The 23892-nt window shown below is 55.2% G+C and overlaps 2 protein-coding genes across 3 annotated transcripts; one reads left to right on the top strand and one right to left on the bottom strand.

Moving 5' to 3' along the window:
- Positions 1-1365: 1365 nt before the first annotated feature.
- On the bottom strand, positions 1366-7083 carry ZNF668 (zinc finger protein 668). 2 transcript variants are annotated; one of them, XM_067535246.1, is made up of 3 exons: positions 6795-7083; positions 5765-5844; positions 1366-3299 (listed from the first exon to the last, which is right to left on the bottom strand). In XM_067535246.1, exon 3 carries the CDS (start codon positions 3262-3264, stop codon positions 1507-1509), a length of 1758 nt encoding a protein of 585 aa, XP_067391347.1. In that variant the 5' UTR covers positions 3265-3299; positions 5765-5844; positions 6795-7083; the 3' UTR covers positions 1366-1506. The 2 variants fall into 2 exon arrangements, with proteins under 2 accessions (XP_067391347.1, XP_067391346.1); XM_067535245.1 differs by lacking the exon at positions 5765-5844.
- An 822-nt stretch (positions 7084-7905) lies between these two features.
- ZNF646 (zinc finger protein 646) lies at positions 7906-23056 on the top strand. Its single transcript, XM_067535232.1, has 2 exons — positions 7906-8789; positions 10871-23056. The coding sequence occupies exon 2, from the start codon at positions 11005-11007 to the stop codon at positions 15934-15936; it is 4932 nt and encodes a 1643-aa protein (XP_067391333.1). The 5' UTR covers positions 7906-8789; positions 10871-11004; the 3' UTR covers positions 15937-23056.
- Positions 23057-23892: the final 836 nt, after the last annotated feature.

The raw sequence follows: 23892 nt of genomic DNA, 5'->3' as shown, positions 1-23892 counted from the left end.
GGGTTCCCAGCTGAGCCATCACAGCACCTGCAGGGGTCGGCTGCTAGTCACTGGTGTAGCTTTGTGCGAGACAGCCCAGGCTGGAGAGCTAAGGGGGCACAGAGCAGTCCCACAACTCCAGGTCGTAGCCCAGGGATCCAGGGACAGTGCAAAAGCGTGGGGAATAAATTGGGGGGGGGGGCATGTGACCTCAGAGCCATGCCCCCTTGGAGGAGGGGCCTAGGAGCAGAGAAGACCACGTCCCCTTGGGATGGGGCGGCTCGGAAAGCAGGGTCCCGCCCTGCCTGGGAGCACAGAGCCACGCCCCCAGGGCTAGAGTGAGAGGGGAGGGGCCTCAGGGATGAGAGCCATGCCCTTCAAGTGAAGGATGGGGCTTGGAAAACTAGAGACATGCCCCCAGGAGGGAATGAGACTGAGAAGAAAGCAGCAGGGCATGAGAATCAGGCTCCCATGGGGGCACCGCACAGCCACACCTCTTCAGGAAGGGGAGGGGCTAAGGCAGGCAGGTGAGGTGTGAATGAGAGTCTGCCCATTTCAGGGAAAGACCCCACCCCCAGTCCAGCCCCCCAGCACAGGACTCCTGGGTTCTCTCCTCTGTTCTGGGTGGGAGGGGGCATAGTGGGTTAGAGCGGGGGGCCAGGGATCTACAAAAAGCCAGGCTACAAAAAGAGGTGTTTATTTCATTTTCTTTTCACAGCGTCGGCTGAGGCCCCTTTACAAAGATGCTTTGGCCAACGGTTACCCCCAGCTTCCCTTAACTGCAGTTCAGCCCTCTTGGCCCCCCTGCATCCCCAGGCCACGCACAGTAGGGAACCAGTCCCTTGCACTCTCAAACCACTGCATTCGCTCCAGCATGGGGCAACGTCACCGCCCCCCACCCCACACTTGTAGGCACGGGCAGAGTCTATCACCAGTCAGCCATGCATGATGGGAGGGGCCTGGGACAGAGAGCCACGCCCCCCGGAGAGGGCGGGGCCGGTACAGCCAGGCCACCTGAGGAGGGAGGGGTCAATCACTGAACCTCACCTACTGTCCTCCTTTCATCTCCCCTGCCTCCCAGCCCTCCCCAAGGGAAGTGGAGGGGCACAAGGAGGGGGCTCAGTGGAAAAAGCCACATCCCTTATGTGAGGGGTTTAGTTGTGTAGAGCCCACCCCCACTTGGGGAAGAGACCCCTTGCTTTGGGGAACAAATAGCAATACACCCCCACCCCACAGAGGCTCAGGAGAGGCCCAGGGGATGAGAGAGCCACACCCCCTGGAAGGAGTGTCAGAGAGCCACACCCTTTGAGGGAGGGGGAGGAGCCTGATAGCATAGAGCCACGCCCCCATGGGACCAGAAGAGGGAGGGGCTCCAGGCGAGCTATGTCCCTTGATAAACAGGGGCTCAGAGCCACGACCCCGCAGGGACTCAGGAGGGGGAGGAGCCCGGGGGGGATATAGCCACACCTTTCCAGAGGGAGAGGGGCCTGGGAGCATAGACCACACTCCATGAGGAGAGGGAGTAGCTCAGGGGGACTGTCCCAGCCCCTCTGGCAGGCAGCCACCGGTCCCCTTGGGTGGGGGGCTGGCCTCGCCGAGGGGCGGCCCGGGGGCGGGGCCGTGGGTGCGCAGGTGCTTGCGGAGGTCGGAGGCGCCGAGGAAGGCCTTGCCACAGCGGAGGCAGGCATGGGGCCGCACGCCGGAGTGGATGCGCTCGTGTTTGCGCAGGCCGGCGCGGTCGGAGAAGCCCTTGCCGCACTCGGGGCAGGGGAAGGGGCGCAGGCCGGGGTGGAGCCGCTCGTGCTTGCGCAGGTCGTAGGGCGAGGCGAAGGACTCTCCGCACTCGGCGCAGGTGGGTGCCCCGGAGGCTGCCTCCGGGTGCTGCCCCCGCTGGTGGCGCCGCAGTGCCCCGGCATCGCCAAAGGCAGCCCCGCAGAGCCGGCAGCCGTGCTGGGCGGTGGCCCCCAGGGCTGCCTCCTCCTCCTCCTCCTCCCCGCCCCGCCGCTCGCCGTGGGTCCGCTCGTGCTTCCGGAGGCTGGAGGAGACCACGAAGGTCTTGCCGCAGCGGCCGCACTTGAAGGGCCGCTCGCCCGAGTGCACCCGGTGGTGCTTGGTGAGACTGGCCCGCTCGGCGAAACTCTTCCCACACTCGCCGCACTGGAAGGGCCGCTCGCCCGAATGCACCAGCTGGTGCCGCTTGAGATCCCAGGAGGCCACGAAGGTCTTGTCGCACTGCGGGCACTTGTAGGGGCGCTCGCCCGTGTGGATCCGCTGGTGCATGGCCAGGTCGGCCGGCTGGCGGAACGCCTTGCTGCACTTGTCGCACTGGTATGGCTTGACGCCCTGGTGGGCCCGCTGGTGCCGCCGGAAGCTGGAGGGGTCCGAGAACATGCGGCCGCACTGTGGGCAGAGGAAGGGCTTCTCCCCGGAGTGTGTGCGCTGGTGGCTCTGGTAGGACGACAGCTGGGTGAAGCCTTTGCCGCACTGGCCGCAGCGGTAGGGCTTCTGCTCGGCGTGGATGCGCTGGTGGCAGGTGAGCGAGGAGGAGCGAGAGAAGGCTTTGCCGCAGTCGGAGCAGAGGAAGGGCTTCTCCCCGGTGTGGCTTCGCTCGTGGTTCTTCAGATCCTTCAGCTCGGCGTAGGTCTTCTGGCAGGCGCCGCACTGGTAGGGGCGCAGCCCGGCGTGGATGCGCCGGTGCTTGCGGAAGACGGAGGGGTCGGCAAAGGCCTTGCCACACTCGCTGCAGGCATAGGGCTTCTCACCAGTGTGGGCCCGCTGGTGGATCTTCAGCTTGGAGAGCGTGCCGTAGCCCTTGGCGCAGTGGGAGCAGCGGAAGGGCAGGTCGCCAGTGTGCCGGGCCATGTGGACCCGCAGGCACACCGGCTGCATGAAGGCCTTGCCGCATTCCTGGCAGATGAAGGGCTTCTCGCCCGTGTGGCTGCGCCCGTGGCTGCGAAGCTCCGGCGCTGTCTTGTAGGCCTTGGAGCACTGTGGGCACTGGAAGGGGCGCTCGGCTGCGTGGCTCAGCTGGTGCTTGCGCAGCTGCGAGCGGTCTGGGAACTCCTTGGCGCAGCTGGGGCAGGTGTGCTTGGCTGGGCCGGCGCCACCCCCGCCGTGGCACTTTGTATGGCGCAGGACCCGCGGTACGTTGGGGAAGGTCTTGCCGCATGCCAGGCACTTGTAGCGCCGGCCGCACTTGACGTAGCTGGCAGCCTCTGCGTCCTCCGAGTCAGCCTCTGAGTCGCCCTCCAGCTTCACCACAACAGTCACCTCGGGCTCCTCCATTTTTGGGTGGGGGTAAGGAGTCAGAGGGCTGCACTCTGAAAGAGAAAGCAGGGGAGGGTTACAAGGAGGGGTCCATAGTGAGATCAATCCTGCTCGGGACACGGTGTGAGGGCTGGGATGTGCTTTGGGGAAAATCCCACTCTCACACCAATATGTCCATTGGGCAGCCTATGGACTGAAGTAGCAGCATATAATCCTGCTCTTGCTATCAGTGCAGCTGTTGGGCTGCCTGCAGACTAAATTAGAAAAATATAATCCCACCTCTAGCTGCTCTAGGGCTGCCTGCAGACTAAACTAGAAGAGTATAATCCCACTTTTGCCACCAATGCTGCCATACAGGAGAGGAAGGACGGGCCAGCCATTAGGGCACTAGCTGAAGGCTCAGGAGATCTGGATTCAAGGCCCTACTATGCTACAGATTTCCCATGTGACCATGGCCACGTCACTTGTTGTCTTTGGGCCTCAGTTTTCCCATTTGTAAAATGAGGTTAATGGCACTTCCTACCTCCCAGGGTGGTTGTGAGGACAAATACATTAAAGACTGTGAGGTGCTCGGATACTTCGGTAATGGGGGACAGATCAAACGGGCAGACACTAAACAAGAAAGTATAATTCCACTATTGGCCTGCGTGGAACGTAGGATTCAGATACTTATAATCCCATGAGTGCCTGCATGTAGAATAGGCCAACTGTTTATCTTTCCACTCCTGGCACCAACAGGTCAGCTGGGAGCACTCACATGCCACCGACAAAGGGGACATGGTTACACAGAGGGCTGCCCAGGTATTGTCCTACTCACTGGGCTGCGAGTCCATTGTGAGGCGCTTGTGGGGCTGAACAAAGCATCTGTTCAAATGGAGACCCAAACATTTCTTTTGCCACTCGGAGGTGAGAGACCCTTAAAATCCAAGAAGGATCACAGATCTATTTTTAGAGATCATCTATTTGCCTCTTTTTTTTTGGTCAAGAACTGTAATGAGGCCACAAAAAGTACCATTGTTTTTGTAGGGTCTACAATATATTTAGTCAGCCAGCAGAGGGTGCACACGTTAACAGGGCATGATAATAGACATAGGAAACGTCTCTCAGCATCTTGGATTCTTTGATGGAAGCCCTCTGCAATTAAACTGAGTTTTAAAGATGCTCTGTACTGAACATAAAGTACCAAGGTTTCCTGGGCACAGATCAGTTCCCCAAAGGGCTCAAGGAAATTAAAATTAAGAGCTCAGGTTTATTTATTATTTATTTATTTATTAAGAGCTCAGGTCTATGGCATCAGACAGCCCTGCTGTTTCCTGCTGGTCTCAATGGACCCAGCGTTTGCTCTGATATCAGTGCCAATATATAGATGCCAAGCCCAGAAGGGACCATTGTGATCGTCTCATCTGAGCTCCTGGATAACCCAGGCCAGAGAACATCCCCAGAATGATTAATCTATCCATCTTAATTTAAAAACTGGCAGTGCCGGAGAATCCATCATGACCCTGGTAAAGTGCTCCCATGGTTAATTACCCTCGCCGTTAAAAACTTACAACTTATTTGCAGTCTGAATTCGTCTAGCTTCAGCTTCCTGCCACTGGATCGTGTCAGACCTGTCTCTGCTAGACTGAAGAGCCCATTATCAAATATTTGTTCCCCATGTAGCTACTTTTAGACTGGGATCAAGTCACCCCTTCACCTTCTCTTTGTGAAGATGCATAGATTAAGCTCTTTGAGTCTGTCATTATGAGGCAGATTTTCTAACCCTTTAATCGTTCTCATGGCTCTTCACTGAACTGCTCTCCAATGGATCGACAACCTTCTTGGATTGTGGATACCAGAAGTTGACACGGGATCCCAGCAGTGATCGCACCAGGGCCAAACAGAGTTAAAATAACCTTGCTGCTCCTACTTGAGATTTATGCACCCCAGGATCGCATTAGCTTTTTTGGCCACAGCGAGTGATTTGCACTAATTATATTACACTCCTTTCATTCTTTATTAATCCAATCCTGTATCAGCAGCTCCATTCTCTTCCCCAGGACAATGTCAGGCTGACAGGTCTATAATTACCCGGGGCCTTCCAGTTAGGTTACCCTTTTTAAAAAACTGGCATTACATTAGCTTTCTTCTAGAACTTCCCCGGTGCTCCAAGGCATATTGAAAATTCAACCTTTTGAGAATGCAAAGCAAATCCACACACCAGAACCCGTTTGGCAGAGTAGCACTGAGCACAAGGAGAGAACGTGGGGTCACCAGGTGCACAGATTTCTTTGTTGCAATTAGCACGCAGATGTGCCTGGAGCAGGCAGAGCAAATATGGAATCTGGTGCATGGATTGTTTAGTTGCATTGATCCGCAAAGTTATACAGGTCTCTTTAGGACCAGGAACTGCAAGGGTTAGGGGGCCAGATCTAGGGCAAACCTGGAGAGCAGCAGTTTGTAGGAATTTGCCATTCTAAAAAAGTAAACCGTCCCTGAGGAGTTTTGTGCATTATTTCTTGCTTAGTTTAGGACTGACCTGCCGGGAGGCAGAAAGCAATTGCAAAATGACTGTCTTTAGGACCGGGAGAGGCGAGACCGGTGCAAAGGGGTGTAATCCTGCAGAGACAGACACAGAGAAAGGGTCAGAAAGATGGGCTCTGGCTGCATCTCTGCATGGGTTTGCTTTGCACGGCTCAAACTGCAACGCAAAATGGCTGTAGCTAGGACCAGGGGAAGGTGGGAAATGCAACCTACAGGGGATAGTAGGTACGACGGGATTTGCAAAGGGGAGCTTCGCCTCTCTTTGTGCGTTCAAGCCTGGAGAAAAATCCCGAGCAGGGCTTGAGTCGCATATGCTGCCACAAAAGCCAAGCAACGTGGCTCGGGGTGGGGAGAGATTTGCAAGGCGAGGCCTTTTGCAAAGGGAAGGCCCCTTCCAAATCAAGCGAATTGCTTCTGGCTCAGCGCTTGCAAAATGGCTGGTTTTAGGACCAAGGGAGGAGGAGAAGCCGCCCCACGGAGGCATTGCAAAGGGGAGAGATGCTGCGAAACAGTGTGCCAAAAAAACCGGGGCAGGGGGTGGTATTTTTTGTCTCCCTCTCCGCACTAAAGCGTGGAGCGTTTGCAAAGGAAAGTCGCCTCCTGGGCCGTGCAAAGGCCGAGAAAGAGAGATCTCTCCGCTGGGGCGCTGGCTTTTTTTCGCTTGCAAAATGGCTCTCTCTAGGACCACGGGAGAAAAGCCACCCCGCCTGCTGCTGGGGCAGGGTTTGCAGAGCCAGAGAGGCTACAAGGCGGGGGCGGGGGGAGCCTCCTGTCCTGAGCCGCCTGGCCGACCCAGGCTGCCAGGGCTGGCTCCGCAAACTGCGCCTGGCCGGTTACCTACCAGGGCTGGGCTGCAGTGGAGCAAGCCAGGCTCAGGCTGTTGCAAAATGGCTGGGTCTAGGACCGGGGGAAGCGGGGCGGGGGTCGGTCTGCAAAAGGGATTTGCTCCCCCCGGCATGAATGCAGGGCTTAGGAGGGAGATGCACGGCTTAGGAGGCATTGCTATGCGTTAATCGCTGCCTTACCTGCTTCCGCGTCTCTTTTGCTGCTGCTGGAGCCGCTGTCCCCGCTCCTGCTGGAGCAGAGCAGAATGAGTCAGCCCCTAGGACCCTGAGGGAGGAGAAGACGGGGGGAGGGGGGAAGGAATGGGAGGCGCAGGAGCAGTTTAAAGGGATATCAACCCTATCATAGCCTTGCAGGCTCCCGCCCTGGAGCAGTGCTTGCCCCCAAGTTGGGGGGTTGCTGCACCCCAGGGGTAGGGGGCGCGGGGGTGGAGGAGGCAAGAGGGGAGTTGATTGCAAAGGTAGGAACCAGTTTCCGGGGGGGCTGTCGGGGGCGGGAAGGGGTTGGGGGTGGCACCGCTGGAAGTGTGGCATGCCTCAAGCGTGCCCACGGTGGAAAGGGAAGGGGGAGATAACCGGAAGTGTGGCAGCCAGCTCCCCCGGTAGGGGCGGGGCGGGGCGGGGCGACAGACCATTGGACAGGGGCGCGGGGCTGAATGTACAGAATGGGTTGGAGAGGCCGCAGTCCTGGGCCCCTCCGCTCTAACCACTAGCCCCCACCCCCTCCCAGAGCTGGGGAGAGAAGCCAGGAGTCCTGACACAAGAGTGTGTGTGTGTGGGGGGGAATCAGGATTTCTGTGTGTCCCTTATGGAAGGGGAAAGCTTTGCTGGGAGTGAAGCGCAAGGATTAGGGGTGTGTGTGTAGGTGTGTGTGTAGGTGTGTAGCGCTGGTGCATAGTGGGAGTGCAGCGCAAGAATTAGGTGTGTGTGTAGGTGTGTTTGTGTAGCGCTGGTGTGTAGTGGGAGTGCAGCGCAAGGATTAGGGGTGTGTATGTGTGTGTGGTGCTGGTGTGTAGTGAGAGTGCAGTGCAAGGATTAGGTGTGTGTGTGGTGTGTAGTGAGAGTGCAGTGCAAGGATTAGGGGGGTGGGTGGGGGAGGACGGGATTTCTCTGCCCCTCCCCCCATTTGCAGGGATATGGGGGGCTTGGCTCCTTTCAGGGACTAGGAGGCGCGTGTGCGGGAGGGGGGACCCTTTCAAAGGGGACACCCGGAAGTGCAGCCCCATGCCCAGGGAGGTGGGAGCATCCCGGGAAGCCTTTCGCGGGTGCGCATTTCCTGTTTCCTAGCAACAAAAGGAAGTGTTTGTTGTGCCCTAGCCTGGGTGACTCTTGCAGCCCCGGCCCGCCGGCTTAGGGGGCAGCGGGGCTCGGGGGGGTTGCAGGCGCCCCTGCCCCCCAGCAGCAGGGCTGAGGGGAGGCTACCGGGGCTGGACCCTGCTCGGCAGAGGGGACGGACCAGAGCCGCCCCCACGGGCTGGCAGCGAGATCCCCGCTCCCGGGGGGCTGGGGGCGCCTGTCATTGGGGTGCCCGCCTGGAGACCAGCAGCAGGGAGCGCCCCCCCCCCCGCGTGCGGGGGTCTCTCCTCTTCCAGGGGTGGCAGGAGGCGGTGGACCGGGGAGGCCCCCAGCTCCCTCCAAGCATCGGATGCCCTGCACTGGAAGAACCGGGGTTTGCCCGGCCTGGGACCTGCCTGCAGCCTTACAAGCCCCTGCGAGCTCCGGTGTCCCACAGCTGGGGGTTCACACCCTGGGATCTGCCACCAGCGTCTCGGACCCTCCTCCCGCTATCCAGTTCCTCCGGGCTCAGCGTCCCTGTACCCTGCCATCTGGGGCTTAGTTCCTTTAGCCATCAGCACCTCTCTCTAGTTGCTGTCTGGACCCAGGTTTGCAGGGCTTGGACCACTCTCCCGTTGTGTCCTGTAGCCGGACCCTGCTAGGATCCAGGATTGAAGACTGAACTCCACCAGATGTCCCTGCTGTTCCCTTCCCTTCCCTGGGAGCCCTGTAGTTTTGGGGCTTGTCCCCACAAATTTCCTCTCTTCCTTGAACCCTGAAGATCCTGTGTTTGCCTCTGCATCTGGCTGTTGATTGGGTTGTGACTCCCTGCTTGGAAATTGCGTCAACTCTCCTGCTCTTGGCCAGCGTGTCTTCTCTGGGATGCTTTATTGGACCCTGGAGGTAAGAGGCTAGCTTTTTGGGGTGCTGGGTTGTATTGGGGATTGTGTAGGGCCCCATCCGTGTCCTAGGGCCACATGTAGGTTTTGAAAGCACTTGTTCCTGTTGTGCTTATGGAATGGATGGATTTTACTATCCTTCTTTTATGAATGGGTAAACTGAGGCTCAGAGAAGGGGACTTGCCTGGTGCTGCAAAGGGAGTGTGTATCAGAGCTGGAAACCTAGGAGTCCTGGCTCCCAGCCCCCCTGCTCTAACCACTAGACCCCACTTCCCTCCCAGAGCTGGGGATAGAGCCCAGGAATTTTGCTCTTTCCATTTTCCCTCCCTGCAATTTTACATTAGATGCAATTGTTTCCCTGCCTTTCTTAGCTAAAAATTGTGTGGAGTTGCTGTGTGTCCTGTATCCTATGTCATTGTGTGGCTATTACCCAGCTAACCCTCCCCAGAGGCGGCTGCATCTCAGCGCTGAGTGAAATGTATTGTCCCCAACAGCACAGCTAGCTGTCTTTCTGTGCCAAGGTTGTGGAGTAGCTTAATTTACCTGTCTCTCACCATGAGGATGATCAAGCCACGTTGGAGGCTAGAAACTTTGGAAGCCTGTTTTTCAAACAGGTTCCAAATTTTAAAGAGTGACTGAAATTCAGCATGGAAAACAGCTGCCACCCACACCCCCCATCTGACCCGCCCTGGGAGATTGTTGTTCCTTTAGCAATCTCTGGGCCACGGATGGCAAGTGAGGCACGCCGCCTGCAGATTGTGCATCAGGCTGCCAAAAATTCTTTTTCAGGCCTTAAACTTCTTACATTTCATCTTAACCCAGCGACGATCTTTGCTCACAGGGGCAGAAAACATCCATTGTCAGTTTTGCCTTGTAACATAAATCTGAGTGTGGTCTGCTGCCTCCTGCTGGAAGGGGATTGGGGTGTGGGGAGACCCAGCATGTGTGTATTGTGTGTGTTTTTCCAACCCTGAAGTTCTGTTGATCTTCAAAATGTGGAGCCTGTTAAAGCCGGCTGCTAGCATTCATCACCTCAGAAATACGCCGTCTTGAGGTTATGTTTTTAGGGGCAAAGGTGACAGATTAAGCGATAATTAAGTGTGTTTTTTCTCTGGTGCATCGGAGTTATATTTAGCACTTTATTTATCTCCTTACGGGTGTCAATGTGGAGTCACGCACTTGTTTAATTATAATAATTAGAATGCCATGCCTTAAGTTAGCCGTGCCCTATTAAAGGATAAAATGCTTATTGCGGGTGTTAATGTTATATTTAGTAAGGCTAAGTTGGAATCTGTTTTCCCCATTTAGAGATGGGGGGGGGGGGGGGAAACTGAGGCATGGAGAAGGGAAATGACTTGCTCTGTGTCTTTGGCAGAGCAGGGTATAGAACCCAGGAATCCTGACTCCCAACCCCGCCTGCTCTAACCCGCTCGACCCCACTCCCCTCTCAGAGCTGGGGATAGAACCCAGGAGTCCTGACACCTGATTTCCATTTGTGAGAGAACTGAGTGTTTGTGAACGTAAGGGGTTTGTATCCCTGACCTGGGCCCACGCAGCTCTGCCACTGCCCCTCAGTCCTGTCCCATAGCCCTCTGCAGTGCCAGCTCTGGGTCCCTTCCCCCTCTTCCCCCCAACCGCAGAGCTCTGCTGGTGCCCCCTCAATCCTGTCCCACAGCCCCAGGCTTTTCTTAAACCAAGTACTCATCCAAAACACGAGGTAAGTGAGGGAGCCGGGGAAGGGATCCTGCTGACTACATTTCATTTGTGACCTGTGCTCAATTTGGAGCTAGTCAGTGGAGGGGACAATTTAGTTCCTTTGCGTTCCCCATCAGAGCTGTCTAGAGTGGGTGGCAGGACTCCTGGGTTCCCTCTCTGGCTCTGCTGTGTGGCTTTTGCTTTTTGATATCCTTCCACCCACCAGGCTATCAGGCAACATACACCAGGGTAGCCCTTTCTGGTCCCTGTTTTTGTGCCACCTTGGACTTAGTTCTCCTGGTCTGGAGTGGATGAGGCTGTGTGAGGCTCCAAGGTAGGGCGCTCATTTGGCGTTATCCTAACCCCGCTTCCTCGCTTGTGTCCCCGCAGTTGCTGCCTTCGGATGCCGTAAGGAGCCGGTGGAGGAGGAGGAAGAAGCCGGAGGGGATGTCGGGCCAGTGTCCCCACCGGCCTGCCCTGTGAAGCCGGCGCAGACCATGCCCTCCTGCCGTCCGATGTGAACGATGGAAGAACCCGGCTGTGAGCCGAGCCAGTCACAGCGGGAGGAGCGGCCGTTCAAATGCGGACAGTGCCAGCGCAGCTACCGCCACGCTGGCAGCTTGGTCAACCACCGGCGCACCCATGAGGTGGGCCTCTTCACCTGCCTGCTCTGCTGCAAGGAATTCTCCAACCCCATGGCCCTGAAGAACCACCTCCGCATCCACACCGAGGAGAGGCGCCACCGGTGCCCCGACTGTGGCCGCAGCTTCCGCATCGCCTCCCAGCTGGCCAGCCATCGGCACTCGGCCCACGCCAGCCCCGGTCTGGAGGACGAGGAGGAGAACAATTTTCAGCAAGGGCAGGACTCCTCGTCATCGGATGCCGATGTTTTCCCGGCCCTAGAGGGTGGCGGTGCTGGGACTTTGCTGAGCAACCTGGAGAAATACATCGCTGAATCAGTGGTGCCGGCTGATTTCTCCCAGCTGGAGTTCCCTGGCAAAGCGGAGGAAGGCCAGGAGGCCCCCGGCGTGCCGGCAGAGGAGCGGCGCTACAAGTGCAACCAGTGCGATAAGGCCTACAAGCACGCGGGCAGCCTCACAAACCACAAGCAGAGCCACACGCTGGGCGTCTACCAGTGCGCTGTGTGCTACAAGGAGTTCTCCAACCTCATGGCGCTCAAGAACCACACCCGGCTGCACTCGGAGTACCGCCCCTACAAGTGCCCGTTGTGCTGCAAAGCCTTCCGCCTGCCCAGTGAGCTCCTGAGCCACCAGAAGGCCCACGAGAAAGCCCGGTGGGCCGGGAGAGCCCCCTCCGAGGGCTCGGATCACAGCATCTCTGAGGAGGACTCCATCGAGACCTCAGCCAAATTGGACATCTACCAGCCGCCACCAGCTGCCTTTGGAGAGGGTGCTCCCTGCAGTTTGAAGGACGGGGCGAAGGCCGGAGGGGGGGACCAGGGCAATCCAGATGGGGAACTGTGCGTGAGGTGCGGGGGGAACTTCGCTGACGAGGGGGAGCTGAGGAACCACAGCTGCCTCTACCCAGAGGAGGAGGAAGAAGAGAAAGAGGATGGGGGCAGCTCGGCCCAGCCCACGCTGGAGTCGGAGGGGGCCTGGGAAACGAGCAGCAAGGACGGAGAGCAGGCACGGCCCTACCGGTGCGGGGAGTGCGGCCGGACCTACCGCCATGCCGGCAGCCTCATCAACCACAAGAAGAGCCACCAGACAGGCGTCTACAGCTGCAACGTCTGCTGCAAGCAGCTTTTCAATCTGGCGGCCCTTAAGAACCACCTGCGCATCCACCTCAAATCCAAGCCGGCCTCCCGGCCCGGCCTCCGCTACTCCTGCCCCCCGGTGCTTGAAGAAGCCGCTTGCCACCTTGAGCAGAGCCCCACAGAGCCAGCCAGGGGGGAGAGGGCCACGGAGCTGCCGGGCAGCGGGGAGACAGCAGGAGGAGGCGCACTGGAGGAGGAGACTGGTTGCGTGGAGGAGGAAGAAGACGGAGCGTTGGACGAGCGGCCTTACCGCTGTGGGGAGTGCGGCCGGACCTACCGTCACCGGGGCAGCCTGGTCAACCACCGGCACACCCACCAGACGGGCGTCTACCAGTGCTCTCTGTGCCCTAAGCAATATTCCAACCTGATGGCCCTACGCAACCACGTCCGCATGCATTTCCGGGCAGCGCGGGGCAAGGAGCGAGGGAACTATGCCTGCGCCAGCTGCGGGGAGAGCTTTGAGGAGGAGGCAGAGTTCCAGCGGCACCAGCTGCGCCACACGCCCGGGCATACTGCCCCCCAGCCCCAGGCGGGGATGGAGGAGAAGGAGGAGTCGGGCAGCGTCCACACGCAGGAGGCGGTGTTGCTGCAGGCCATCAAGCGAGACGTGGAGGAGTTGGAGGCGGCGGGGCCAGCACCGGGGATGTCCCACATCTGCGGCTGCTGTGGGATGATCTTCCACGACCTGGGCAGTTTGCAGAGCCATGCCCTGGCACACAACGGCGGGGAGCCCGGCACGGGAGAGGGTGAGGCAGAGCCACCAGGCAGGCGGACATACAGCTGCGAGCTCTGTGGCAAGTCCTACCGCCACTCGGGCAGCCTGATCAACCACAAACAGACGCACCAGATGGGGGATTTTGAGTGCTCGCTCTGTGCCAAACGCTTCTCCAACGTGGCCGCCCTCAAGAGCCACTTACGTGGCCATCAGAAGCCAAGGAAGGGCCGGGCAGGGGCGGAGGAGGAAGAGGAAGGGGGCATGGCAGAGGCAGAGCTCGGAGATGCCCCGAACGGCACGATGCAGCCCGAGGGAGGTGGAGAGGCCGGGCATGACGGCTTGGAGAGTCCCCGGGTAGAAGAGGAGGGGATGCTGGGCGAGGCGGAGCCCGCGCGGAGCTGCAGTCTGCAAGGAGGCAGCGCGGTGAATGGGTGGCAGCATCTGAAAGAGGAGGAGGCTGGAGCATCGCCGTCCAGCAGCCCCAGGCCACAACCCTACCAGTGTGAAATCCTCGACCACAAGAACAGCCAGCAGCTGGGCATCTACCAGTGCTCCCTCTGCCCAAAGGAGTACTCAAACCTGGAGGCGTTAAAGAGCCACTTTCGTGGCCATGCCACGGCCCAGCAGCCAGGCGCCAGTGCCGAGGAACGTCCCTTCCTTTGCAGCCTCTGCGGCATGATCTTCCCCGGCGAGATGGACCTGCAGCGCCACCATGGGTTGGCTCACAGCGGGGAGGGGGAGCTGCGGGAAGGCGGCCCGGAGGGGGGCGAGGGTGAGGCTTTCCCCGGGCTCCAGCAGGAGGCAGAGGGACGGTCGGACGAGCGCAGCGGGGAGGAAGAGATGCTCCTCTCCCACATCTGCGGCTACTGCGGGCAGACATTCGACGACATGGCAAGCCTTGAAGAGCACAGCCTGGGCCACCAGGAGGAGAAGGAAGCAGCGCTGGCCGACACTACCATCCAGCTGCGGTTGGGACCACGGCCTGAGCCGCCAGAGGAGCAGAAATCTGGCTTGACACCGCCAGACAGCCGCCCCTATGCCTGTGGGCAATGCGGGAAGACCTACCGGCATGGCGGCAGCCTGGTCAACCACAAGAAGACCCACCAGGTGGGAGATTACCAGTGTGGTGTCTGCTCGCGACAGTACCCCAACCTCTCTGCTTACCGCAACCACCTCCGCAATCACCCCAAATGTAAACTGAATGGCAGCCGGCCGGCCAGCAATGGGGACAGCGCGGGGAAGGAGCCGGTGCTCCCGTACGGCAGGGACGTGGGAGAGGCCGCCGCAGCCCCAGCTCCTGAAAAACAGAGCCCAGAAGGCAGCAATGCCGAGGAGTGCAAGCTGCACGTGTGCGATATCTGTGGGGAAGTGTGCAAGGGGGTGGCGGGGCTGAAAGCGCACTGTGCCGCTCAGCACCCGGAGGAGGAGATGGTCAGCGTGGCCAAAGAAGACGAGGAGAAGGGTGGCGGCAGCGGGGAGGAAGGTGCCGCGTCGGAGCGCCCCTTCTGCTGCGAGCAGTGCGGCCGGAGCTACAAGCACGCGGGCAGCCTGATCAACCACAAGCAGACCCACAAGACGGGCCTCTTCCGATGCTCCATCTGCCAGAAGCTGTTCTACAACCTCATGGCCTTGAAGAACCACAACCGCATCCACTTTGAGACCAAGCGCTACAAGTGCGGCCAGTGCCCCAAGGCCTTCCGCCTCCAGAAGCAGCTGGCCAGCCACCAGCGGGTCCATCGTGAGAGGAAACCACTGCCGCCCTCCTCGTTCTCCAGGAAGCTGGCTCACGCCAAGAGAGCAGGCAAAGCCTACACCAACAGTGGCTGCATCTCGGAGCCGCCCGCTGCCCCCAAGCACCCCGACCCTGAGGAGCGGCCGTACCGGTGTGAGCAGTGTGGGCGGACCTACCGTCATGCCGGCAGCCTCCTCAACCACCGCAAGAGCCACAAGACGGGCCATTACTGCTGCCCCGTCTGTCCCCGGGCCTACCCGAACCTCATGGCCCTCAAGAACCACCAGCGCATCCACTTCGAGGTCAAGCGCCACCGCTGCCCTGACTGCGGCAAAGCCTTCAAATGGCAGAGGCAGCTGGTGAGGCACCAGCTGGTCCATGCCCAGCGCCGACCTCGCCCCGGCAGCAGGAGCTCCCCAGGACGCTCCCTGCCGGAGAGCAGTACTCCTGGTCGGAGATGGCGGCTCACCCGGAGGGAGCGGAGCAGCAGCCACATTGACACCTCAGGTGGTCATGTTGACGGCGGCCATGTTGGCGCTACCTCAGATGGCCATGTTGGCAGTGCATCAGTTGGTGCCTCAGGTAGCCATGTTGGTGGTGCCTCAGGTTGTCATGTTGACATTGGCACCCAAACCCCAGTCGGTGTTGCTCCGGTGCCCACTGGCCCTTTCCAGTGCCCAGCCTGCCCCAAACAGTTCCCCAACCCATCAGCTCTCAAGAACCATGGCCGGGTCCACACTAAGAAGCGTTTTGAGTGCTCCGAGTGCGGCAAGGCCTACCGGGCCTCTCGGGATTTGGTCCAGCACCTGTGGCGGCACCAGGCGGAGGCAGAGGCTCGGGCCACTCCTGGTACCAACGGCTTGGTGGACCGGCGCCCCTACAAGTGTGACCGTTGTGAGCGGACGTACCGCCACGCCGGCAGTCTCCTCCACCACAAGAAAGTCCACACCATCGGCCTCTACCGCTGCCCCGCCTGCCTCAAGGAGTTCCACAACCTCCTGGCCCTCACCTACCATCTCCGCACCCACTCGGACAAGAAAGGGCGCCGCTGCCCGGACTGTGGCCAGGCCTTCCGGACTTCCAGCCGCCTGGCCAGCCACGCCAAGGCCTGCCGTGGTCATGCCAAGGCCGGTCATGCTGTCACAGGAGGGTTCCAGGGGCCCGAGACGGGCTCCTGCCAGGACAGGGGGGTGGGCGGCGGTGCCACTGCCACTATGGCCCAAGCTAGCTGAGGGTCGTGTGAATGAGTGTGCGAATGTGTGGATGTGTGTGTGGGGGGGAACGGAGAGATGGAAGGGGACGTCCGTGTTGATCGTTGTCCTAGCACCAAATTGTTAGGGAGGGGAGGAGTTTTCAGAGGCATAGACGGGGGGGTAGGAATGGTACCCAGTCTGCCAGGGAACAGTCAGTGAAGGAGATTTTGGAGTAGACCCCAGTTCTCTGGTGGATGGGTGGGGGGAAGTGGTGTAAATAGTTTGAGTCTCTGCTGTTCTTTGTGCCTCTAAGAACTTCTCCCTTAACCCCTTTACTTTGTCTTGGCTCCCAATTCAGGAAAGATCTTAAGCACCCGCTTAACTCTAAGGATGTGCTTAAATCCAGTTGATTTCAATCAAGTTTTAATCAGCTTGGCTGTAATTGTCAACGGATTCCACTTAAATTGGTTCAGATGATGCTCGAGTGATCTACACAGGGGCCTGAACATTGTGGTTTTATAAAACCAATCATTGGTGCCATATTTTCGTTTTTTGGTTTTTGACGTATGTAGAATTTAATTTTCTGGTTTGTTTTGACCAATTCCAAGCTCCTTTTTAAACGGTGTCTTTTACTGGAGAAGGAAGAGGAAATATTTTAAATTGCTTTCATTAAAAAAAATTATTTTGCCCCCTCAAAATTGACACCAATGGGGAAAAAAATAGTTTTATTATACTCCCTGTCCCAAATTGGTTAAGAAGCCTCCAGCAAAGAGTCTAAATATCTTTTTTTTTTTTTAAACCTCTTTTAAAAATACACTTCTTTTTAAATGTGGATTTTTTTTTTGTTTGTTTTTGGTTTTTTTGCAAAAGGGAGAGAATCCTATTCATTAAAAATTTCCTCCCTCAAAATCAAGAAAAGTTGGTCTTAAAAAAACAGAAACAAACTTAAAGAAGCAAAAACTATTTGGTAAAAAGACAATCTTTTTGTACTGAGAGCAAATGTTCTTAATTAAATTTTTTTTCCAAAAACAAAAAAATTATTTTTGAAAAGAAAAATAAACTTCAGTTTAAGTAGAAAAGTAAAATACAAATTTTAAACCATTTTCCTGAAAAGAAAAAAATATGAATTTTAAATCAACTTTAAACACAAATTTGTCTTTTTAAATTCCTTTGAAACAGTTTGCTTAAAGACTCTTTTTTGGGGGAGGAGTGAAAATTAAAAAGAAAAAAGTTACCAGTCTTTCAAGGAGAAAAAAGTTGGGTTTTTCTTCAACTGGTGTATAGAAATTGTGATTGTAGAAAAATTTCCTTCTTCATGGGTTGGGATAAAAAATAGTTATACCTCCCAGAAATAGTTATTGTGCTACTGATCCAAGATGTATGAATATTTTTATTGTCCTTTGGTGCAGAATATGTAAGTGTATTGCAGAAATCCTGATGGTACTCAGATCTCACACACAAAGTCTTCACTTCTAGAAACGCCAACACTTGCCTGTAGTTAAATTTGTCCTATATTTGTCTCGGTACGTGGAGTGGTTTTAAAAGACAGTTTTGTAATTAGAGTGGGGATAGAACCTGTCTCTCAGCCCCTCTTCTCTAACCCATTCTACTCCTCTCCAGTCCTTCCCCCCTGCTCTAACCACCGGTACCTGCTCCCCTCCTGGAACCGTGTTAATATTTAAGTGACTATCCCTTGTTCTTTATCCAGCTGTCCTTTGGTGGCTCTTCTGTGTGGAATAAAAATTAGTAAATCTGGGGGTTTCCTGCCCCCTTAAATTCAGCCCTGTTATTTGTAAGTGACTTTAACTATGGAGCTAAGTTTGAGCTTCCTGCAGCGCCAGTCCTGGGTTCTAGCCCGGCTTTGCTAGAGACTAATCTTACTCCCGGAATGGGGAGTGCCCTGACTCAGTTTCCCCAGCTCTTTAGCTACCTCCCTGCTGGTGCAGTAAAACTGTAAGTAGCTCACTTGGTTGATCTGTGTCCGTACAGTACCTTGTACAATGATCCTGGCCCACAGCTGGGCATTTAGGTGCTAGGGAGATAGAAATAATGGAAAGGCAGCATTGCGGCAGACTCATGTCTGCCCCCGGTGTGCTGCTAGTGGTGGCTCATGTAAAGTAGTTTCTACCTGCATCAGGAGACCTAGATTGTTTTAAAATAATAATCATAAAATTTCATTGCTGCCTAGGGGAACTGAGCCTGGATTTGGGCATCTGAATCTTAGCTGTCTCTTTCAAAACCTCCACCATCAATGATAAAATGGGTTTCCCTTGGCCCCAGCCTCTAATGAGAACTGGAGACAAAGTACTGCCTCCTTTATTGATCGTTTTGACCCACTTACCAGCCTGAGACTTTTATTTTTCCACCCAGCCTTCCAACTCCAGAAGAGGGCTGATTTGATACCCCCGTGCATCTGTGTGATCTGTGATACGCTTATAAATTCGGCAAAGACCCGGTGCCTGTTTTATAAACAAGCATCTTGGCTTCCTGTTCTCTCTGTCTCTCTCTTTTTTTTTTTTTTTTTTTTTGGTTTGTTTGTTTTGAAATACAGCCCAGCCCACATGATAGCAACAATATTTGCTTTCCAGACCCCAGCTGAAATTTCACATTGCAAGGCAGGTCTTATAAAGGTGATACTAAGTTTCTTAGGGTCTTGTCTAAACACAAAAAAGAACTTGTATTCCACCCCTGTGGAAAATTTTAGAGGAAAACTAAATTTGTTTTTCATCTTTCTGGGGAGAGGGGTCAATTTTTTTTGCTGAAAATTCAAAAAAAATTTCACTGAAATCTGAATAATTTTGATTTGGAAATGCTTCTCCAGTGTCTCACTGGAGGTATAGTTCAGGTGCCTCATCTTCCTCTTCCCTTCTATAGGCTGGGCTTCTTGTTCGGTCTGTGTTTCCCATGATGTACCATGGTCTTACACTGCAGCAGCTCAAGAGGAATCCTGGGAATTGTAGTTTGGGTACTTCATGCTCTCCATTCTCCTAACAGGTTGGACTACATATCCCATGATGGAACACCTCTCTCCAAGGTGGGAGACAATGGTGCATCATCGGAGATGTAGGCCACTCATGGAACCTGGCCTTCAGAAGAAAATGAGAGCATGAATCACCTGAATTACAACTCCCATTATGCACGCAGTCACCTGGGAGAGGGGGAAGCAATGCATCATGGGAAAGGTAGCCTGACTAGGCAGACTGACCTATAGAGGAGAACAGGGACATGAGATAATAGAATTACATCTCCCATGAGGCAATATTTCAATTTCCGGTCACTCGCTTTTTTGCCAAAAAAACAAACATTTCTGGGGAAAACTGATCCTTTTTCCAAAAAACCCCAATTTCCCCCCCAAAAACAGTGCAGATGAAAAATTGTCACCGGATCTAGTTAAAACAATAGTGGCCCCAGTGTGAATGAAGTTACTGGAATAAAGGTGCTTCTCCCAGCATAGCTATTTTTGTACAGGAAAGGGGATTAAGCTCCACCAATACAAGGCATATTTATACCAGTGTAATGACCTCCATACTTGCTTGTCCTGCTATAACTTTATCAGAGCAAAAATCACTCCCCAGCTGGCACAGTAATACCAGGACAAAATTTGTGTGTAGCCCTAAAATTGGGGTAGCTATTCTAGCTGGACAAACAACCACTCTTAACCACAACCCTCATTCTTTGATCATTGCTTGTCACAGATCGACTACTAGAAATATTTCTGTAGAGGGGAGGAGAGGTGTAGAACACAATGGCCTCAGCCTAGCTTGATCTCCTTAGCTAAGTTTATCTGATCTAGCGCGGAAGGGGACTTTTCTCTTTAAAAAGTCTTCTGGCCTCCAAGCGCAGGGGTGGATCTACTGCTCAAGTTGCTATCAAGTGCGTTGGACTCTTATTTCCAGCCAATCGTTAGCGAAATCTGGGGACAAAGTTTGTATAAGAAAAAAAATGTTGGTTAGAATTGTGTGCGCGCAGGGGTGGCGTAGGGAAATGCATTGTATTTAAGATGTTTGTTTTGTTTTTTTATTAATTAACTAAAAAATCTCACTGAGAAAAAAATTGACCCCACTCGGGCCAGATTATTTTTGTTTTTATGTGCTCCATCCCAGTACGAGCCTGTGGGCTGCCGAAAGCTGCAGGGCTCTTGGCTGCGCGCTATGTTGGAAGCGGTTTGGTTTAGTTCTGTGGGCAGTCTTTGTACCAATATAATAATAGCGCTTTCCAGCAGCGGCTGTCAACTCACTTTGCATAGGGGGTTGGTGACGTTATCCCTGTTTTACAGGTGGATAAATTGAGGCAGAGATCACACAGTAGGTCGCTGTCGGAGCTGGGAATAGAACCCAACTCTAAGTTGTAGTGCTCCAAGCATTAGGCTTCTCTGCCCTCTCTCTCTATATATACACCTACAGCAATCTCTGCGTGTTTAAAAAAAATCATTTTTTTATTTAAAAAAAACCATTGAGTGGGTCCTCTTTATTTGCCAGTGGGAGTCATTTTTTTGCCCCAAGTGTGAGAGCTAGCACAACGCTTTGTTAAAGCTGAGGTTCTTGTGCACGAGCCTCATGATTTAAACCCGTCCTGCTCAGTGTTTCCCTTTCCACAGCTTACAAGGGGCTCATGTGGCATCCTTCAGCCCCATGTGCTTTCAGGAGGGGAGTTATAGTGGCCCGATCCTTTGCGGGAGCTAGGCCTGAAAGAATCTGTGGGCTTGGCTTCCTAAACTAGAACTTTTTTTATTCATTATTTGTAGTGAGGCACATCTACCCAGCCCCCTCTGCCGCTATCCGGGCCCCTGTTGTGTCACGTGTTGCACGGAGATCGCGCTCGGAATCTTAAAACCCAGCTAGTCTCTCTCGTTTACAGCTGGGGAAACTGAGATTCAGCCATTTGGAATGATTTGCCTGACATCCCAGTTGGTGGGGTATGGAACCCAGGAGTCCTGGTTCCCAGCCCCCCTCCTTAGCTACGTGATCTATCCTTCTCCTCCTGGATAACGCTTCCATTCAGTCCTGGCTTCACGGCCCTCCCCTTTGCTTCTGAGTGACCTCTCAAAGGTCCAGCTTTACGGCTCCCTCCTCTCTGGGGGTCGCTGCCCCAGCCCCCACGCTTGCCCAATGGATTCCAAGGCCAGCCGGGACTGTTAGGAGCAGCTTGTCTGGCACAGTCCGGAGATCCTTGCCCCTGAGTCATTGCTGGGAGCCAGGCTACAGCATTCCTACCCCCTTGTTCTCTCCCCACCTCCTGCTATCTAGGGGTCTCTCCAGCACCTACCCCTGGAGCCTGCGGCTCTGCCTGCCAGGGAATGTGAGATGGATTCTGCGTGGCCGCGTCTGCAGGCCTGGAGCTGGAGCGTGTTGGCCCCCCAGTGGCTGGGATTGAGTGTCTGTCTGTCTGCAAAATTCTGCTCTGCGGGGCTGAGGATGCCCTTCGAAGGGCTAGTAGAGGAATACAAACTCATCCCTCCTGATCAGCCTCCCCCTCCACCTGAGTAGAGGGCATGTGGTGACTGGTAATTGATTCCTTGGCCAGATTGGTTTTTGCACAGTCGGGACCTCACTGAATGCAAAGGGCAGCGGCCAGATCTGAGGGTGGGGAGCCTGGGTGTGGAGGAGAGGTGGCTGTCTAGGGGAAGGAGTGATTCTGAAGGCCAGATGCCCAGCAGGGGATTTACCTTCACTCTTGGGTCTGCTGCCCCATGCACAAATGTTTTTGGTACCAGGGAGCGCTCTGGCTTTGGAGTCCCTTGGAACAGCAGAATCCCAACACCCACATCGCCACCCCCCCCCCAAGGCACCCCATCTCCTCTGGCCTACCCCCAGCCCGTGCACCCATCTTGTCTTTGAACTGCAAGCCCAGACACCGAGGAGTGTAAAAATTGGAGCATCTCCTCCCTGTTTTACAGAGCCCCGATGCTAAGGCTGATCCCTGGGTGATGGGGTTTTGGGGTTCAAGCTTCAGGGTGTCAGCCTGATGCCCATAGGGGTCAGGAAGGAATCTTCCCCCGCCCCCCTGCACAATTGGCTGGCAGGATTTGGGATTCTCCCTCTTTGTTTTCTGAAGCATCAGAGATCAGCCACCGCTGGAGACAGGACACGGATGGGGTGGCCTGTGCCTGGCTCACTCTGAGGGCGCTGGGTTACTGTGTGGGAAGCAGGGAGTAGTGGGGGTTCACGCTGACCCCGGGGCTCGAGTGTGTGTGTGTGTGTGTGTGTCTACGTCCACACTGTCCCTTGGTGACTTTATCTGTGTGTTCCTACTGCCCCCTAGTGATTTGTAGGTGTGTGTTCACGCTGCCCCCCAGGGGCTAGGATCGAGTGTGTAAAAAGACACTAGCTGTGATCAGTCTAACTATGGCAAGGTTCTGGGTCCCCTCCCCAGCTCTGGGAGGGGAGTGGGGTCTGGTGGGTTGGGGGGGGGGGTAGGGAGGAGTCAGGACTCTTGGGTTCTATCCCTAGCCCCCTGAGGAGAGTTGGGCAACATTTTCCCTCCCTCCTTTTGAGATTTGCAAATGCCATCCGATGGATCAGGGGAGGTATATCCAGGCAGGATTGGGAAATGTTAATGCCACAGGACAAGGCCCCAGGAGGACCACATCTGGAATGTGTCCAGCTCTGGTCACCCAGGGTCAAGAAAGAGGAATCAAAGTCGAGCAGGTGCAGATAAGGGCTCCTGGGATGATCGGCGAGCGGAGAACCCAATCTCATGAGCGGACTGAAAGATCTGGGCTCGTTTGGCCTAAGATGTAGGCTGAGAGAAGGGGTCTGATTGCTCTCTGTAAACCTGTCCGTGGGGCAAACACCGGAGGGTGCGGGTGAGAAGAGCCGTGGAAGCTAAAGGACAAATGGTGGCACAAGAACAGCTGGGTCTTGATAAACTGAGGCTGGAAATGAGCTTTCTAACCGGAAGAGGAGGGCGGTCTAGATCAGTGGTTCCCAACCCGTGGCATGCAGGCCAAAAGTGGCTCACCCGCTGGCTGCAGAAGGGAGCCACTGCCTGAGGGCCCAGGCGGAGCATGTTGCCATGAGGCTATAAGACCGGTGCAGGCTCCTTGTTGCAGCCAAGGGCTGGGAGGTCAGTGCTCCCTTTTCCCTGGCTGTAGCAGTGAGCACGGCAAAGCCTGGGTCCCTAGGCGCTGGGGTCCCTGCTGGAGTCGGAGGGGAGCGCTGATCTCCTGCCCCCCTGGCTGCAGAAGAGAGCCACTGCCTAGGGACCCAGCTGAAGTGCACGGTTTCCCTGTCGCAGTCAGGGGGACGGGAGATCCTCCTCGCTGAACTCCTTCCCTCTGGCTGCAGTGGGGATGCGGGGTGCTGTTGACGGAGCGTGGTGTAAGCCTGAAAGCTTGTCTTTGTCACCAGCAGAAATTGTTCCAATAAAAGATATTCCCTCATCCACCTTGTGTCTCTCATCTCCTGGGACTGACCAGGCTCCAGTGATGGTGCAAAGAAATAGAGATGGGACCCTCACGGTGCTGTTACCCCGATCAAATAAACCTTCCTCTTTGTTACATGTGTTTCCTAAAGACCCCCGCGGATTTGGTAGTAACCAACTCAGATCTGCTTGGGTCTGTCTTTTAATACCATCTTGTTTTGCAGAGCAGAGAGAGACGTTTTGTTTTCTACTAAAGATAATGGGGGCAATCACAATGATGGTCTATTTTCCTCCTTGGTCGGGCATACTTGTAAGTTATTTGTTTAAAGTCTCGATTTTGTAATGTTTTAATTAAGTTGGAGCAATTCTCTCTTTTCCTTGGGGTTCCCCCCCCCCAATCTTTGAAAAGAAAAATGAGGGTTTTGTTTCAGTTTTGGATTTTATTTAGGTCAGACTGCGCTGGACTTTCAGATTTAAGAAAATAAATTTCAAAAGAAAAAGCAGTGGCTATTAAAAAAACAATAAAGGGGCGATGGCTTATAGGAGTGAAGGGAGGGTTGTGGGAAAAGATAGGGCTAGAGTCCAATCTCCATGAAATCTGGAGTGACTCCGATTCATGACAGTAGAAACTAG

Source organism: Emydura macquarii, unplaced genomic scaffold (assembly GCF_026122565.2).
Source record: "Emydura macquarii macquarii isolate MOO-44397 ecotype Brisbane River unplaced genomic scaffold, CSIRO-AGI_Emac_v2 contig_3485, whole genome shotgun sequence".
Classification (NCBI taxonomy): Eukaryota; Metazoa; Chordata; order Testudines; family Chelidae; genus Emydura; species Emydura macquarii.
The sequence above is the reverse complement of the archived record's forward strand: the minus strand, read 5'-3'. Positions and strand labels throughout refer to the sequence as shown.